Source organism: Nipponia nippon, unplaced genomic scaffold, assembly GCF_047370975.1.
Source record: "Nipponia nippon isolate SJK-2023a ecotype South Korea unplaced genomic scaffold, ASM4737097v1 scaffold_6, whole genome shotgun sequence".
Lineage (NCBI taxonomy): Eukaryota > Metazoa > Chordata > Aves > Pelecaniformes > Threskiornithidae > Nipponia > Nipponia nippon.
Window position 1 is genome coordinate 10,417,890 of NW_028262380.1, and position 19,522 is coordinate 10,437,411.

Consider the following 19,522-nt stretch of genomic DNA (forward strand, 5'->3'; position numbering starts at 1 on the left):
TAATAGCAAGACTTTAAACTTTTGATCAAGTATGAATTTCCGGAGGCATGCTTTTGGAAAAAAAAAAAAAAAAAAAAGATTGCTAGTGGTATAACCTACAGGACTTTGGCTCACTAACATATCTTTATGAAGCAATTTGTTATATTCTATAAGGTGGTAGATTTTTGTTTTTATTAATTCAGTAAATGAAAAGGAGAACTGTAAAAGATAACGTAGGGTCCTGTTTTTGGCTAGGATAGAGTTACTTTTCTTCCTAGTAGCTGGTATAGTGCTGTGTTTTGCATTTAGGATGAGAATAATGTTGGTGACACACTGATGTTTCTGATGTTTTAGATGTTGCTGAGCAGTGCTTACACTAAGTCAGGGACTTTTCAGCTTCTCATACTGCCCTGCCAGCGAGGAGGCTGGAGGTGCACAAGAAGCTGGGAGGGGACACAACCAGGACAGCTGACCCAAACTGGCCAAAGGGATGTTCCATACCATATGATGTCATGCTGAACAAAAAAAATCTGGGGGGTGTTGGTCAGTGCTTGGGAACTGGCTGGGCATCAGTCAGCGGGTCATGAGCAATTGCATTGTGCATCACTTGTTTTGTATATTCTTTTATCATCATTATTATTATTTTCCCTTCCTTTTCTGTCCTATTAAATTGTTTTTATCTCAGCCCATGAGTTTTACCTTTTTTTTTCCAATTCTCTCCCCCATCCCACTGAGGGGGAGTGAGTGAACGGCTGTGTGGTATTCAGCTGCCTGCCAGGTTAAACCACGACATCTAGATAGTTGTTCTTCCTCGCTGATGAACTAGTGCTTTTAAAATGTTGTAAGGTACAAGAGTAGAAGCTTTGTTCTTGTGTGTTGCTGTGTTCAAGTTCATGGAAGCTTTTGCATTCTGTCAGAGTGAAGTTATTTACTAAATCAGAAAAATGTCATTTGTGTACAAAAAGCTTCGGGGGCTCTATGTGCATTTATGGTGAGGTGATTCAGGGACGAATAACTATAAAATATTCTTCTGGCTTTAGATAAATCATGGGCATGAAATACATTGAGGAATAAAAGTGGTAAATAGTGTTAGTCTAGGTCACTACTTAATTCTGTTTACTCTTCTAATTTTTTTTGACTCTTTAATTGGGTGGTTAGTTCCACATGTGGTACAACAGAGTTTGCACTTGAGCCTGTGTTGAGGCCTTGCCGAAAGTCCTGTATCTCCAGATTTTAATGGATTTTAGTGGATCTGAGATGTTGAGGATTTAATGCCACATTTTATTGAAAATGCTATGAAGATATTTAATGAAAAGAAATACTAACATAAGGAATAACGGTGGAAAAATCAGACTGAAAAATAGTTTAAATGAATATAAAATCTTATGTGTGACTCAAATCACATGATTAGCAAATAAAATACACTTCATATTGACTAAGTGTGTAAGTACTTTCAAAATAGTTTAGACAAGCTAGCTTTAATGAAACTGATAGACCAATTGACCACAGCATAGGATTTCTATGATTGAATCAATGAGTTTTCCTTAAATTCTGTTTTAGATGGCAATGAAAACAAAACAACGCATGCTAAAGGAAGACTGGGAATTTTTTAAACAGAGGCGTTTTATTGAAGAGCAGGTAGGATTTTTTTTATACCATACTAAGTTACACTAATGCTTCATGTATATTTGTAAGATGCAAACATGTGAGTGTAGTATATTATACTAGTTCTATATGATCTAATTCCGCAACTATGATAGGCGTGAAATTTGGTCAACTAAAATACCGGAAAGCAAGATCTAAGAAGAATATGTAATAGTATGTAATCTCAGTTACTGCAAGATAAAAACATAAGTACATAGTCTTAAGATTGAATACCAGGCGTTAAAATTCTTTATACAGTAAAAGGGGAATTTTTGATACCTTAGAGTTGGATCCTAAACAGCCAGTACATTGAGCGTGGAGCTGCCCTGATATACGTGATAAGAAATATTGTGTTCAAGAGTTTAACAGATTCCCTTGTGTGTGCAGAGCTGGGGAGGGTGAACCATAGTAGCAGGGCAGGCGATTGCATCTGTTATGACTCTGGAGATGGCTCCTACATCTGTTTTGTGGGGAAAAGGCTGAGCAGAACTATCTGTCTTTTTTAAACTGTAGCCAGAGAAGGGCCAGTAGAAGTTCGTACCTTATTATAAAACTATCTGCTGTTTAGGACACAATGCTCTCTTCTGTAGCTTAGAAGTGTTCAAGTATGTATCGTGCTTTCCATAAGAGCACAGTGTGACTCGGCTAGAGTCAAGACTGGATGGGGAACCTCTCTGTTCCTGTACCACTGTGCAGAAAGAAATGTTAGTCATGAGCTGGAGAAAGAGAAAGTATGACAGTACATTTTAATAAATTTAAGCTTAAATTGGCAATGTCTCAAAGCAGTCATCAGTAAGTACTTTTTCCTATAAGGAACATAAGCCTGTGTTAACCATGTCTTTGGAACATCTGGTATACAGGGCTCCTCAGAGGACTTGAGAAAGAATCCTCTTTTTCCTGTATCCTAATTGGGCTTAAGTGAGCTATAAGCCCATGGCTGCTTAGGTAAGGATCAGGTCTGGGCATCTACAGAAGTGGAAGCTTAGGCACATGCTTGTTTAACCTAAGGTTTGTGGGTATCTGATGAAATTAGGTGTTTTCAGGGTTAGGCCTGTGCCAGGTGGAGGTTATTTGGATTGTGTTTTTTCACTAATGTAGTCAAGTCCTGTTTTGGGCAGCTACTTCATTCCTTGAATCTATCCCATTGTGGCTACAGAATTTAGTCCTAATTTTTTTTTGCAAGGTAAGGGTGAGTTTGCATTCTCTCTCCATTTGTCAGCAGTGTCCTTTTGTGCATATCATGAAACAAGACAAGAACTGCTCAAGTGCAGAGTGCGTCAGCAGAAATGCCATGCAAGATGCACGTACAAATGAGCCAAGGAGATGTACTTGGACACTTTGCTATTTCGTAGTAGAAACATACTTTCTTTGAAGAGTTTCAGTGCCAAATGTTTGTTGTTTGTAACTTTGAACTTCTTCCTTTTTTCATTCATGATCAAAACACCACCTTCATGAAATTATTCTGAACTGTTCTGCTTTTAAAATATTTTGCCCAAAGAACCCTTTTTGATGATGTAATTTGTTAGTCATGATGTGCCATTGAATTGTTAATGGAAAGACTTGCACTACTAAAACACTGCCTTTATAATTTACTTCAGCTTAATAACAAGAAAGCACTAGCTGGGGAGAACAACTTCACAGACACAATGAGACACATGCTGTCATCACGTTTGAGCATGCCTGACTGTCCCAACTGTAATTATAGAAGAAGGTGAGCTGACGTTTTTAATATGAAATCATAATAAATCATTAATTTCTTGTTCAAGGAAAAAGGAAATACACTGTTGGAACAAAGAGTGTGGTTACTTTAAATGAATGCTGCTTAAACAAGGTCATAAAAATCTGTAATCTTAACTCTTGAACAGATGTACTTGCGATGACTGCAGCCTTTCACACATTTTAACATGTGGCATCATGGATTCTCCTATAACGGATGATATCCACATTAACCAGTTACCACTACAAATTGATTCTGCTCCGGATTATCTATCTGAGATCCGCCCACCCAGTATGTCTTCAGCAAGTTCAGGATCAGGTTCCAGCTCGCCTATTACAATTCAGCAACATCCCAGACTGATCCTCGCAGATAACGGTTCTGCACCAACTTTGTAAGTTCTTTTTCCTGTTTTAAAATTTTGTACTTGAACTTAAGCAGGCGAGTTGCATTGGCTGACTATTGTTATGTGATGCTAGTTTTGCCACAGAAAACTATTTAATAATGGTACTGTATTCAGCAGACTGCAAGTCCAGTGCTGTATGTTGTGTAAACATAAATTTAAAAAAAAAAAAAAATCCTGTAAAGTTCTTAAAAATTTCTGAAGATGTTGACTTGACAGTGTTGCTAGAAGTGTGTGTAGTATGTACTTTCTAGCTTTGAGATTACAAGGACATCAGATACTGATCTACTTATACTGATCTACTTTAGAGTGTCACATTTTCTTAGACTGGGCAAGGGAACTGGTGATCTTTTCTTTGAGGGATGGTCATTTCATATGCATCAGTTTAGTTCCAAAAAATCCTTTATTAGGAGGCTTTTAGGATTGTTGAAGTTGTGTTAACTTGAGGCTTGCATCAAAAACTGACCCTATCAGAAGTATCTGCCACCCTTTCTTTTATTCAGATCACAATGGCCATCAGATTTGAGGCGTTAGTCTAATGGTAGGCTTCTGCCCCTTCCGTAATTGTGAAGGGTTAAAAACTGCTTGGTAGGCTGGCTTCTGTATGTGGTTAGGGTACAGCTAACCAGCAGTCTCCTCTGTCATGTGATATTCTAAAGGAATATTTAAAAAAAAAAAAAATCTGACTTCAGTACTGGTGGGAACACTAATGAAATACCTGTTGTTAGTACAGTCGAGGGAATTGGCATTAGCATTCTGTGCTAATACGGTGTGATGAATGAGGGCAATGCAGATGTGTGGGATGTTTCTGATGAATATCACTTCACTAAGTTCAACTTCCTTTAAATGTTTATCTTTGCACCTACTACCATCAATGGTTTAATCTTCCGTAACAGGACTTTAGTTTCTGAACCCATTTGGGGAGTGCTTGAAAACAGATTATGTGGTGGTATGTTTAGCTACATATTCTTAAATGTGTGGTTTGCAATTTCTGTAAACTCTCATTTAGTTTTAGTGCTGAAATGTCCAAAATTGTTCAATTTGTCTCTTCAGAAGCTAGTTCAGTTGAATCCAAGTATTATTTACTGCAAGAAGCCTATTTTTAGGGAAATACTACTGCTCCTTGGGGAAGGGCCGTTTTATGTCTTGTAATATCTGCTGTGTTTTATTTCCTCATTGCACATTTGAAATATGCCTAATGGTGCCATCATGTAATTAAATTTTGGTGCAGTATCTCATGGAATGCAAAAAGATAAAGTGCACAGTTTAAGAGCTCTTTTAAGAGCTCTGGATTGCTGTAGAAACGTGAGCTAACCAATCTTTGCAACACTTCCCTGGAGCGGGTAATTAGACATTCATGTTCTCTTACTAGCTGTATGGAAAAAATTTCCATTAAGTATTTTAGAGCAGATTCTGAAAAGCACGTAGACGTGGGGTTGTCTAGGAGCTAATTGCTATTGAGAAATTTAAGTTACTGTGATGTGTTCAATGTTCCCTACTTACTGTTACTGGTTTGATATGTAATGTATGGAAAAACTTGAATTTTATATTGTACTTTTTTCCACTTCACACTTTCTGTGAAGGAAATCATTGCCATAAGGCTTTTTTCATCAAATTAAAGGTCATCCATATCTTGTCGTTATTAATTTGACAGATTCTTGGTCAGAAAACAGTGGTGGAAAAATATTTTACACAGAAATAGCAGAGAATCTTATTTTTGATCCAGTCTGTTGTTCAGGCATGCAACTACTATATTCAGTAGGATTATACATCAAGTTGCTTGATTTTAACTTGCTTGAAAAAATAAGTTCAGTTAAACAACTTGGAAGGCAATCCTTTGACTCCTAATTGGAACAGTTATACAAGTGATGCCCTCAACTTTATTTCATTTTGGTGTTCTACCTGCTTTCACAATAACTGAGGTTACCAAGCACTGTGATTTATCTAAGTCTCTTTTCCCCTCAGTGGTAGTGATGATGAAGATGTTGCACCATTATCAGCAAAATTTGCTGATATCTACCCACTGAATAATTACGATGATGCAGAGGTGGTAGCCAACATGAATGGAATTCACAGTGAGCTAAATGGCGGAGGTGAAAACATGGCGTTGAAAGATGAGGTACAGCATTTAGTGTCGCATCTTTTTCTGGCAGTTGGATGTGCTCGCTGGAGAAAGGCCTGTCCTTCGCCCCTGTGTTAATGAGTTAATGTTGTCCAGTCTCCTCAGGTGAGCAGTACTAGCAGCAGTTCCTCGGAAGCAGATGATGAAGAAGCAGATGGGGAGAGCAGTGGTGAACCACCAGGGACTCAAAAGGAGGAAATGTCTCTAGGAAAAAGGGCATTAAGGAAAGATGAAGCGAAAATGGATAGTCCACCACCTTCTTACCCCAGTCAGCAGGTATCGTAATCTAAAAGAAACCCTTTTAGTAAGTTAACTTTTGAAACGTGGCTGCTTGAATGACAATGCATTTATGTCTTCAATTAAATATTTAGGTTTTAATGTATTAAGTTATCAGTAGGCAGGTATGATACCTAAAATATTTTTCAGCTGATTGTCATGGCTATTATCTTCCCATAGTCAAAACCTGAAATATGTTAGTTATATTGAAGGTGGCTTCACTAAAAGGGGAAAAAAATTTATTCCTGCCTGAATGAATGAGGAACAGAAACTAAGAAGCATTTCTGCTTGGAAGTTTGAGCTTGTTCTTTCCCAAATGTTAATGTTAAGTTATTTGAAAATAACCTGGGGGAGAAGGGGGAAACTATGCGAGTATTTAGTTAACAGGAACTTCTTAATGTTACATTTAAGGACTAACTTTCTCCGTTGAAACCCTCTGTAGTTAAATCCATTGCATGACTTATGGCATGGGTCTTGGGGTAGTTGATGATGATATTTTTTTTTTAATAGTTTAAGATTATTTAAGCTTTTTATTGTAAGGTCACCAAACCACCCAGAGAATGAAGCCTGGAGTATCTGCTCAGCAGGTAGTTGTGTTTGGTTTAACAGCTGAGCACCAAAGCAAAGCATCCAATGGACTTGTCTTTGTGACTCTGTGGCTTTTAATCTGAGTTACCCTGCAGCTACAACACGGGCTCGCTGCTTTGAGAGAGAATGTACTGGTTGCTTTTATTGCTTATTGTACAAAAGAATCCACATCGGAGGGGGCACCTTTGAAAGCTTAGAAGACAGGTGGGAACTCCCATTAGATGTTCCCCTGTGGTTAGGATGTTTGTAAGGCATTCCACTGGAAGTATTTTCTCATGTGTTGAGTATTAAGCTGCTTTTCTTTCAGCAAGTATGTTGAGATTTTTTTCTGTGTGTGGCTGACCGATGGCATAATAATTATATGGGATGAGACCTCTGTCAAACTAGTTTGAAACTGGTGAACAGATTCAGCATTTGTTGTGGAAAATCAAATGAGATTATGTAAACCTACTTGCCTTAGGGAAGCAAACTAAAATGCAGGTTAAAAAGGCAGATTTAACCTTTCTCTTTTTTGTTTTCTTTGAGGAAAAAGAATTTTCTCAGAATTATTCTGAGGAACTCTTAATGACTTTTTTTTAATCTGATTTTTGTAATGAAAGCTGAGCATCTACCTTGTAACGCTGCATTCAAGTGATTGATTTCACTGGTACATGTGCATTTGAGATTTTTTGGCATTATCTGTTGGGGTTGCTCATTTACTCGGTATCTTTATTCCTCTTTGGATTCCTTTTCATGGTCAGTACCCAATAGTTGGTCAGAATTGGATTTTGAATCTCACCATACTGTTTGACATCTTTTTTCCATTTTCATTTGTTAGTAGATTAGTATTGGTTTCTTGATAATACTAATTTTTTTTATGAGAAAGTTCTTTTTTCCTCTCTATACACCTAATTAATTCAATCATTGTCTTTGCTTTATGAAATCTTTGGTTGTTAAAATATACCTTGTGTCAAAGGCTGTAATACTTTTAAGTGATAATGAAGAGTTATTTGTTTCTGAGAGGAAGACATATTGAAGAATACCACCTGTCAATTCTTTTCTAGAGAGCTAAGTTAGCTAATGTTGCTTTTTGGAAGAATATGTACTGCTACATTGCTGGCAAAAATAGCAGTTGGGAAGTGTTCCTGGTATTGCTTCTGGTAAAATTATCTTCCAGTGAAATGTCAGGTGACAGTGGCAGGAAAAAGTACTGAGCTGAGAGAGGGAAATGGACCTCCTCTTTCCTGGGCTGCTTTTCTTCCAAAGTCTTGAATCCTTTTGAGACAACAGATGCCGTGAGATCAGTAAAAGGTTCTAATAAGGCATGGGTTTCTCATGGTCGATGCGATTATGAAATGTTTCATGAGAAATGTCTGCTTCACACAATCACAGAATAGTTGAGTTTGGAAGGGACATCTGCAGATAGCCTAGTCCAGCCCTCCTGCTCAAAGCAAGGTCATCTAGACAAGGTTGCTCAGCACTGTGTCTCGTGGGTTTTTGAGTATCTCCAAGGACGGAGGCTCCAGAACTGCTGTGGGTAACATTCCAGTGTTCAACCACTCTCACAAATAAACGCTTTAAGCTTGAGTGGAATGTCTGTATTTCAGTCTGTGCCAATTTCCTCTTGTCCTTTCATGGGGTACCACTGAGAGGAGTCTGGCTCTGTCCTCCCTCCTCTTCCCCGGCCAGTCAGGGAACACACACTGCTTGGATCCCCCTGAGTCTGGGGGATCAGACTGGACTCACTACAGTATGTCCATGTCTCTTGTACTGGGGAACCTAGAACTGGACCCAGCACTCAGATGTGTCTCACCAGTGCTGAGCAGAGTGGAAAGATCACCTCCCTTGACATGCTGGCAGTGCTCTGCCTAATGCAGCTCAGGACTACTTCCAACTTCATCAGCTAATCAACCCTTATTACTACTTTCTACACATACTGTTTTTCCATATGCTTTGAAAATTGTGGAAAATAATCATCCAATTTGATTTTTTTTTTTTTATAGTGGGGTAATTAGTTGCCTAGTAATGATCAAATGCTGTCAAGGTTCCTATCCCTGTCTGTTCTTGATTATTTGTATCAGTATCTCACTTGTTGTTGTCACTGATAGTGGACACGAAATCTCTGTACAGTATGAAATGCTGTCAATTTTTATGGCATTCTTTTCTTAACTGTGTGCTTTTACTTCACTACAAGGCTTTTCCATTGATATTAGATGAAAGAATTCTGGGAATGCTCTGAAAATATTAATTGATATATGCAAAATGAAATAATACTAATGATTACTAAGAAAAAAGGATGGGGGAAATAGCTGATTTTATTGTCTGTCAAGTAGATTGGAAAAAAATGTTTTTTAAATTTTATTTTCTTGCAGGCTGACCAAGGTCCAAATGCTTGTGAATGTCATGTTTGCAAACAAGAAGCCTCAGGTCTAACAGCCTCTGCACTTGCAACTGGACGCTTGCCTGCTGGCCATCAGTTTATGAATCCTGAAAAACCTGCACATCCTGCACTTCATCTTTATCCTCACATCCATGGACACATACCATTGCATACAATTCCTCATCTGCCTCGTCCACTTATCCATCCCACCTTGTATACAGCCTCTCCCTTTACACATAATAAGGTAAGCCTGATGAAGGAGATGGATGCATCTGGGTCCCAGGAAAAATACTGTATGCCTGTATAAACCAGCATGACTGAGTATCAATGAAGCCATAAAAGTTGCTTTAAATTGTGGTCTGTTTATAGTAGTCCTTTTGGAGGGAATAGTGCGGGATAAGGAATAGGACAGATTCAGAACTGGTGGAAAGTTCATACAGCAGGGCTAAGGGTAGCTTTTGTCAGGAAGACTGATAATTTCCTTACTGTGATTAGGAAGAATGTAGAGTCAAATGAGTCTTCAGTGGTGGAAACAGTAATGGGGCTTTAGTCAGTGTCATAGGATTAATTAAATCTTCATTTCCTATATATTGAAGGTCAAAATTTAATATTCCATTTTGGCAATAATGTCCCGAGGTTTCTAGTTCAAAATACTAGTGATTTAATTTTTTTTTTTTGAGATAATTGAGGCATGGGAGTCTATTTTTAAGTGGTTTTGTGCTTTGAGGGAACTTGGTTTTTTGCAGGTTCTGCAAAATTCTTTTGATCCAAAACTTGTAAATAATAAAAAAGAAAAAGATGTGGAACAAGGATTGGGAACAGGTGACTGCTTTTCAGAAGCATGAGTCAAAAGCAAGAATTACTATTAATGTGGTGTTGTTTCACATAGTATTTAAATCAGTCAAACTGTGGATGCTGCTGAAAGGGGCAGCGCCTTTGTCATTAGGTACATGCTTCTGTCGTCTCTTTCATCTGGTCCTGTGATCCTGTGGTTGCAAGCAGAGTAGATTAGTTCACTAAGATGACTATTACTCTTACCGTCCTTCTTAACATCCCCTATGTTTTTTCCTGTCTTATCGGTGTCCCTTCCTTATCTTTGTTGCAGTGCACCAGTTCCTGAACTGCAGTGTGCCAGCCTGCCATTTCTCAACAGCCCACTGCCATTCTTCGGAAACCCCTAACCGTTGTACCCCACCTTCTGCCATCCTTCCGGAGCTCTTTTTACATCCCTTATAGCAGTCTACTCAAGCTCCCATCTATCTGCTTGAGCTCCCGTCCCTGATCTCTCCTGTCTTTCCTTTTAGAAGACCCTTGTGTAGTGGAAGATCTGCAGTGCGCTCTCAAGGCTACACCAGAAGCCCCATGCAGAGCAGCAGGCTGCTAGCGCTGAGTGGCTTTGTAATGCAGGCCACATCCATTAGCTCTGGCACAGCACCAGAACTAGCTGGGCTCCATGTATTTATGTTACGCTGGAGCTAGAAAGACATATGTGGAAGCTGAAGCTTTAGGGAGCTTTCGCCTTTGAAGAGCCAGCTGAATTCAGCAGAGCTAGTAGTCAAAGAATTAATAAGCCCTGCTGGATCAGGCTTGGTTCATCGTGGATAGGTTGTTCTGCCCTGTGAAGTGTTTCTTTGTACCCATGTATACGAGTTTACTTTTACGCAGGGTATTCCAGCCCCTCCCACCTTCGCCATTAGTCAGATGGTGAAAATCCTTGTATGTAGTAAAAGGGGACGGGGTATATAAGTAGTTCGCTTGGCCACGAGTGTTTAGACTTTCATGCCTGAAATGTCATTGGGCTCAGCTGATGTTTTCAATATCTATATCTACTTCTGCACAGCTTTTCATTGCATCGAATGCAAGCTCACTTTTCCTTGGCTTTTTTAAAGGTGACAGTAATTGAACATAATCTTGCATTATACAAGGTCTCTGGGAGAAAGTTACACTTTAGAATGTGAATAAACAACTTGAGCTAGAAGAAATGGGGTGAGCCAGAACAACTTGACTCTATAAAACAAGAAAAATCGTGTGTTCCCTTTTTCCCCCAGTTGCTTCTTAGAATAAAAGGGTGTATTCCTTGTTTATTAAGTTTTAAGTCGGGAACCCGTTAATACTTGGAGATGAAAAAAGCAGAAGAATACAATTAACTTTGAAATTATGTTTTCAAATAATAAGTGTTTTATTTCTTTTTCTACTGCACTTATTTTCAATCCTGAAGTGTTTGTAGTCCCTTTATCACAATTGTCTAATGTGGTAATGATTATCATGTCACAGAGGATTGGTTTTGGCAGCTTGGGCTTTGAAAGGTAATAATTCCTAACAAGTTCTACGTTCATAAAAATACTGTTTTTAATTAAAAATGAGGCCCTACCAATATATATGAACCCAAATACTTCTGGAGAATGCTTTTTTGTGTTCATCAGTTAGCTGAATCTAAAAGCAATGCTTGTGATTGTAAAATATATACATACAATCTCTGTAATATATTATCTTCATTAAAAATAAACCAGTCCTTTTATCGTTCTGGGAAATATATTATGCTTTTTATAATGCCTTTCACAATTGAAACACTATGATTTGAATATTGCTGTTGGAGTTGACTGTGTGAGCAAACAGAATATTAATGAGGAAAATACTCTTTATTTTTGTAGGCATTACCGCCAGCTCCAGTTCAGAATCATACAAACAAGCATCAAGTATTCAATGCATCTCTCCAAGATCATATTTATCCAAGCTGTTTTGGGAGCACTCCAGATTGGAATAGCTCTAAATTTATAAGTCTTTGGGGATCAGAGATGATGAATGACAAGAACTGGAATCCTGCTACGTTTTTGCCTGATACAATTCCTGGTGAGGGTTTGTTACTACTTCACACTGACTAGTTAAAAGCCTTATGTTTTGAAATGAAGTGTAGCACTTTTTTCCAGGAGTGGTACATTTCATCATCATGGTTTTATAAGACAGGATTTTTGGCAGAGATTTGCTGCCATTTCTACTCCAGTGGGGCCAAAAATTGAAAAATAAATTCTTATATACTGGGGAGATGATGCTAAAGACAAAAGAATAGCACACTCTTTCACCTATGGTCACTGTAGAGGTATTTTTGCCTTCAGAAGTTTAGCGTTGCAAAGAAGTGGGAATTAAGGGGAAACTTAAATAACTTTTGGTCTTCTGCCACAAAGGCCTGCTCTTTTTCTACAAGGTCGTAAAGAGCAGTGGTAACATAGCAGTACATCCTACTTCTTCTTATAATGCGCAGAGAAAACTGCATTGTCATTCAAAAAGACAGAGGCATAAATCAAGCAAAAGATTAATTTAAGCCAGGAAGCCTTTGGAAATACTAATGGTTAAAGTGAAAGAGAACAGAATAGAAATAACAACATATATAGATACATATCTTTCCCTTCAAATCATAGCAAATATTAAAATGCCTTTTTAATTTTGTTTGACTTGTGTAAAAAAGGAAGCTTGGTTTTGTGTGTTGGCTTTTTTCAGACTCATCTGCTGCTAACTTGTGTCAAGCTACTGCAGTGATATGTAAAAGGAAAGGCACTAGAAAACCTCCAGAAAACTTCCCTAGTCGCATAGCTCATCCCTTTCCAAATGTAGTTATGGGTAGCTGTTCCAACAGATGGTTAGTGGCAAGCTTGTGTGGAAGGTCTGTCGCAAAGGTGTTACTGTAGTTAGCTGGAATTATCAATAAGCAAAGATAAGATTTATGATGTTATATTGATAGAAGGATATGTTGTTCCTGCTTATAATTGTTGGATGGCTAACCTGGACTTCAGATACTGAAACTTCTGTTCTTAGCATGTAAAATGGTGTCCAATTTTAATTTTTAAATTATAAGTGGATAAAGGTGTCTGTAGCATCCTTACCACTTGTTAACACACAGTAGTGTTCTTAAAATTGTAACTTTAAGGTTTGTGACTTCTGCTCTGAGACTTCTTAGCACTGTTTGTTACAGCTATATTATTTGGGGGGGAGGGAGGGGGAGAGGAGGATCACTTCACTAATCCTACCAAGCCAACACTAACAATATATCCTTGCTTGCCTGCATCTAAATTATTGTATGTTTAATTCCAAATGCCATAAAGAGAATTCTGTAATTCTGTGATTCTTAATTACTATGTGTGTTTCAATTGAAGGGAGTGATATATTAGCACCAGCACTCTCAGAAATAAGACCTGAAGCACTTCCTACTACATCTAGCAATGAAGCGACAGCAGTTACTGACAGCAAAGAGAAAAAAAATGCTGCAAAGAAGAAATGTCTGTACAATTTCCAGGATGCCTTTATGGAAGCTAATAAAGTTGTCATGGCAACCTCTTCTGCCACTTCTTCTGTCTCCTGCACAGCTACTACAGTGCAGTCAAGCAGCAACCAATTCAAAGTATCATCCAAGAGACCTTCATCGATAGGTAAGGATTTGTAATTCACATACAGCTTACTGACTGAAGTACGTGTAGCTAACCATAAACTTATATGTGTTTATTTTAGTAATATTATGTATCTTGATGATTTTCCTTAATCGCTGTTCTTATTACTCTTGAGTTGTAGTCTCTATACTCCTAGATTAAAGAACTTTGTAAAAGACTGTGATGTTAGAGTTTGGGACTGAATAGAAAGGTATTGAAATACTACCCCATTTTTGCAGAAGCTGAGAACATCCAGCACTTTGCATGATTGCTTAGGTAGTTAATGGAGATTTATTGATTATTTTTAATTGTAAGTGGTTTCTTTTTTCCCCAATTTAGGTGAAGTGTTCCACAATATTAATAAAGAGGACCATAGACATTCTGCACCAGTTGCACCACGAAATAGTCCTACCAGTTTAGCATCCCTTCCTTCACTGTCTCCTGCTGCACTGTCTCCAGCCTCTACACCACATCTTCCAAATCTCGCTGCTCCTTCTTTCCCCAAAACTGCTGCAACAGCCCCTGGATTTGTGGATCCTCATTCAGGTCTTTGTCCTACTACAGTTGCACCTCCTACTTCAACCACAGACAGCTCTGTAAGTGCCCCACCCAGTGTCTGCAGGTAAGTTTGTTCTTGTTGTCGTTCTTTTTTAAAGTAGAAAGAGGAATTAAAATACAGATACCTCCTCTCCTTTGCCAATGGTTGTAGTGTGAAAGAAGAGCTGTCTGTGTGTTCAGCACATGAGACTGAGTTCTGATACTTAGTATGTAACTTGGTGTGAGACTTTACAGATATGATTTCCATTGCAGAATCTAATTACTGAGTTTAGAGGCTTAAAAAGAAATGTTTGCTCACTTTTAGAAACGTGGCCTGGGGTAAATAAGTCAAGCTGTATTCTTTCTTACTGTCATTGTCAGTAGTGATTGCTGCTGCTGACACACAAACCTGTTTTATAATGTATTTTTTGTGTCATTTTGGCATTACATGGCAAGCAGGAATGAAAAGCTGTGAAAAATTAAGAAGCATGTAGACAGATTTAGCTCAAACTATGAAAAAGGTCATACGTGGTCTTGAAACCTGCCACATAGTAACACATTCTCTTGACTGCATTTAAGACGTCTTAGGTGTCAGTCCCACCCTTTATACAGTGGTTGTAGTGTGGAAGGATGTTCTGATTTCTGAAGATTTTCAAAGGCCTTGGGGGTTGGGAGGAGTTTGGTGGAGCTGTCTTCTGGTTGTGTTATGTATTGTGGCAGACTGACAATGATGCCAACTCTTTGATATGTCTGAAGAGCGCAGGCATAACAGAAAAGCAGTTGAGTCGTTGCTCTAAGTACTCTGTGACCTGTAGGGCTGTGGTCATGGTTGGTATGAATGTAGTCTCCTGGCAACTGCAGTAGTTTTCAGAAGATGTGAGGTTTAGGCAGTTAGATAACTGCATACCAGAAGTGCTTCTAAAAATGCCCTTATTTCTGCTATCAGCTGGTTTCATAGAATCATAGAATGCTTTGGGATGGAAGGGACTTTTAAAGGCCATCTAGTCCCACCCCCCTGCAATAGGCAGGGACATCTACAACTAGATCAGGTTGCTCAGAGCCCCATCCGGCCTGACCTCGAGTGTTTCCAAGGATGGGGCATCTGCTGCCTCTCTGGGCAACCTGTTCCAGTGTTTCGTCACCCTCATTGTAAAAAATGTCTTCCTTATATCTAGTCTGAATCTACCCTCTTTTAATTTAAAACCATTACCCCTTGTCCTATCGCTACAGGCCCTGCTTTAGCAGTCTGTCCCCATCTTTCTTATAGGCCCTCTCTAAGTATTGGAAGGCCACAATAAGGTCTCCCCGCAGCCTTCTCTTCTCCAGGCTGAACAACCCCAGCTCTCTCAGCCTTTCCTCATAGCAGAGGTGCTCCAGCCCTCTGATCATTTTTGTGGCCTCCTCTGGACCCGCTCCAACAGGTCCATGTCCTTCCTGTGCTGAGGTTTGATTAATGATACCACAAAATAAGTAACTTGTTCTTTCATGCTCGAGAAATTTTTGCAATTTTGTGAAGAAACTTTCTTACCTAGTGCAGGGAGACAACAGAATATAGGCTATTTAATGCAATAGAAATCCAACTTTTATCATCATCTCCAGGTGCTAATATGATAAAGTAATTTTAGTTCGTAAGGAATGAACTGGGAGAGAACCCAGAAACAGCTATTGCAGTCTGTATGAATCGGTGATGTGCTATAATGGGAAAAACTGCTTTATGCTCTAGTCTTTCAATCTAGCGACTGAGCGACAGAACTAATGAAGCCTTGATTTCTATAGAATTGTATCTGTTACCCCTAGCGCGTGCTATCCCACCGTGCCGCTGGGCACTGTAATGCTAATTTTCAACAGGCAAGAAACAGTGCTGCCAAGGCTGCTCAAACCGACTAGTCAGGATGTTTGCACTGACTGGCAGTGTCTCCTGCTATGTGCAACAGTTTTGCATGCCTTTTTGTGAACTAGGATACTGAAGTTGAACAATTTTTCAGTCTGTCCTGGTCCGTAATTCTTGAAAAATTTATTGGGGGTGTGGGGCGGGAAGTGAGGTTAGAAAGAACATTCACGTATATTTTGCAGATATGACTGATTATGGCCTGTTTTCACCTTTCTAATATAAGAGCAAAGAAATGCTAATGCTAGATGAGTGGATTTTTTAATACTTTTTACATTTGAAGCAAGATCACATCAGTTTTAGAAGAACTGGACAGTAGATATGTTGGGTGCACAGTTATGCAGAGCTCTGGAGGGAATACACTGCTACATACCTGCTTATTGAAGTGACATGCTAGTATTTCCCCTTGAAAATAAAGATGCGAGCAGGGTAATAGGAACATTTTGTTTTTAGCTGACCTTGAATTTTTTAAGTCAAGAGTTTGAAAATCTATGTAAAACCAGGGGGTTTTAGAAATAAGTTGAGTACTTTGCAACTGCACAGCTCTCTTCAGACCACAAGTGATGAGACGGGCAGCGTTTCAAAACCATTCAATTTTAAAAAGCTAAAATCACTATTTCTGAAACCATTTTACCTGTGTAAAGGCAGGAAGAACAGTTCCAAAACTCGTTCTCTAGGCTGCTCGTTCAGTGAGTCACTAAATGAGTCTCTCATAAATCACTTTCCCAGGTATCATCTTATCTTGCTGCTTGGTTTTGAGTATCTCTATTTGAAAGCTACTGGATGAAGGCTTTAGGATTTGCTGCATCACTGGTGGCTGATATCCCAGTTTGAGAGTCATTGTTTCTGGTAGATGTACATATATATGTTTATATGTATGTGGGTTTTTTTTCAAATATCTAGAGTTTTTATAAGCTTTTTCTTAATTTAACATAGTGATCCTGATTGTGAGGGCCATCGCTGTGAGAACAGTAACACGTATGATCATCAACAGTATGACGGAGAGGAGAGCCAAGACGAAGACAGCTGTTCAGAGCATAGCTCCAGTACCTCAACATCCACAAATCAGAAGGAAGGAAAATACTGTGACTGCTGTTACTGTGAGTTCTTCGGCCATGGAGGAGTAAGTTGTTGGATTTTTTTATTTTTTTTAATTTGCTTTTTTGTCACTTACTCATCATTGATTGCATATGATTTAGCAGAGTGCAACTAAGGGGGTGGCATTGGAGCTCACTCAAGAGAAGTAGTAAAATGAACATAGTTAGAAAGTAATTTGCCTCTCTGAAATGAAGAATTGAAACAAACCTTTCTAGTTGAAAGCAATTCAAGAGCAATACAAATGACTAAAAGATGTAGGAAGGAACTGACTTGGATAATAGTTACACTGTTTGACTGAAACTGCATTGAGCATTTGATGGCACTGAGCCATTTAAATAACTTTACAAAATTCATGCCCTCATCTGTAGTAGTGTAACTATAAATAATGTGGTGAGTTTAGGTAAAAGTACACTTAATATAGGATATTTTTTAAAATTATTTTGGCAATTTATGAGCCATTCTCCCATCTGTAAAAATAGCAATCCTCAAAGTATTCACTTTAACTTGATTTTAAAGAAACAAAAAAGAAAAAAGAAACTTTTTCTACCTAGAACTTAGGCAGTGCAAGTTTAAATTACACTTTTATCAAGGAAAACCCAAACTGCATTTTCCCTGCTTTCAGTATTGCAAACAATTTTCTTTACTGGTGCATTTTGATAGGCACTGACTTGTATTTGTATTTAAAGGGTGTTTTGAAGAAATTATGAAAGCATGCAGGTTATACAAAATCTTTTCCCTTATGTTCTTTATTTTGATACTTAACACTTTGAAGCATCGTTAAGTTAACTTCATACCAATAACGCATCTAGTGAATTCTTGTAATCGTATCTTTTCATTTGCACAAATGAAATGCTAAAAGCTTTTTTAAAAATTTTAAATTTTATTAATTTTTTTCTTAATTTTCTTAACTTAAATTTTTTCTGAAATTAAAATTTCATTTTCCTGCTGGCCTCATTTGTAAATCTGTGTATAGTCTGTTTTAATAATCAGTTAACTAGTACAATTTGAGTCTCTGGCATTTATTCCTATTTGAAATAAAAGCTCAGTTTATTGGCCACATATTTGATCAGATGCAGTTTCAGCTTAGGGCTTGAAGTGAATTAAAAGGCCCTTGCCCTGTGCCTGAAAGGGGCAGGGAGGAGATCCTCTTTCTCATTGCATGTTCCCACCATGTCCATGATTGATCTGTCTTTGATAGTCATCTGATTGCACAGTAAGTTACTCATTTTGCTGAAGTGGCAGAACGCTACAGGATTTTTAAGTTAATAGGCTTTGTTTTGCTGGTTTAATGAGTTGAACTGGTGTAGCTCCAAGCAGATGGGCACCCGATCTGGTGCAGGAGGGGAGGGGGTAAGGCAGCAGCAGGGGAGGAGGAACGAGGAGTGGAGAGGCAGGAGCAGTGGATAGGAATACAGATATGAAACGTGATGCAAGGATTCAACTTGCAGCCGCGTTAACAAGTTAATGATGCAGCTCTGCTGGAGGTATGCTGGCACGCTTCAGTGCAGGCTAATCAAGCCTTCACAGTTACAGCCCAGGGGCCCATGTAGCCCAAACTCTGAAACAGACTCCACAGAAAATGGAAACGGCAGCAAAATGTCTGCTTCTTTCAAATTTTCAAATGTGGTATACCGATCACAGGAGAACATGGGAATCTCCTTTCTTGCTTTTAAAAGCATTTCTTTGTCTTCTCACTTGTGCATTCTTCTGCGAGATCAGGCATTCTTTCAGTTGGAAAATACTGTTCACAAGCTAGCACCAAGTCTGACAGGTCTGTTTGCCTGTTAAATACACCTTTAGGTACACACACAAACAATAAGAAATTTGATATTCAGGTTTGGACCTTCCAAGTTATTTGAAGGTCTCTAAAATTTTAAAATCACAAAAGTATTTAGTCAGTGAAATATTTACATTTAGTCACTAAATTTTTGTCTCATGTCCTTCAGCCTCCAGCTGCACCAACCAGTAGAAATTACGCAGAGATGCGAGAAAAGCTTCGTTTACGTCTAACAAAAAGGAAAGAGGAACAGCCGAAGAAACCAGATCAGATCTCTGAAAGGGAAAGTGTTGTTGACCACCGAAAGGTGGAAGACTTGCTACAATTTATAAACAGCTCTGAAACCAAACCAGTAAGCAGTTCTCGGGCAGCCAAGCGAGCCAGACATAAGCAAAGAAAGGTAAGACATAAAAGTATGTTTATCCTAGACCTCATGTTTTTGAATCTGTGCACTCTCTGTAAGTATACCACTGTATACTGACTCTATAATAATGGTATAATTGTTTTCTGTGTAGTTTGTGGTACACTGCCTGTTTGTATATACGCAGCTAGCTTACCTGGTCTGATGCTGCCTGAGGAGTTATGTAGTAGACTGGGAAGATTCCCCACAATGTCATTGTCATGTGTTTTGTTGCAAGTCAGCTTTATATTGGAATTTCCTACACTCTAGAAAGCTATTTCTAAGTGTCAGAAATATTAAGAATTTGATTGTTTTGTAG

General features: G+C 38.6%; 1 protein-coding gene across 5 annotated transcripts in view; it reads left to right on the top strand.

The window, feature by feature from the left end:
* Positions 1-19,522, top strand: part of FAM193A (family with sequence similarity 193 member A) — an 84,904-nt gene that overhangs the window by 55,553 nt on the left and 9,829 nt on the right. For 4 of the 5 annotated variants that reach the window (XR_015700083.1, XM_087737839.1, XM_087737842.1 and 1 more), the window contains 11 exons: positions 1,540-1,617; positions 3,222-3,334; positions 3,489-3,731; positions 5,706-5,859; positions 5,959-6,138; positions 9,078-9,329; positions 11,737-11,935; positions 13,234-13,506; positions 13,843-14,125; positions 16,865-17,051; positions 18,973-19,203. Coding sequence is in view for 4 of the 5 variants with exons in the window: in XM_087737839.1 (XP_087593965.1) it covers positions 1,540-1,617; positions 3,222-3,334; positions 3,489-3,731; positions 5,706-5,859; positions 5,959-6,138; positions 9,078-9,329; positions 11,737-11,935; positions 13,234-13,506; positions 13,843-14,125; positions 16,865-17,051; positions 18,973-19,203 (2,193 nt within the window). In the remaining variant the exon portion in view is untranslated. The remainder of the gene's footprint in view (positions 1-1,539; positions 1,618-3,221; positions 3,335-3,488; positions 3,732-5,705; positions 5,860-5,958; positions 6,139-9,077; positions 9,330-11,736; positions 11,936-13,233; positions 13,507-13,842; positions 14,126-16,864; positions 17,052-18,972; positions 19,204-19,522) is intronic. The other variant, XM_087737840.1, reaches the window with a different exon arrangement.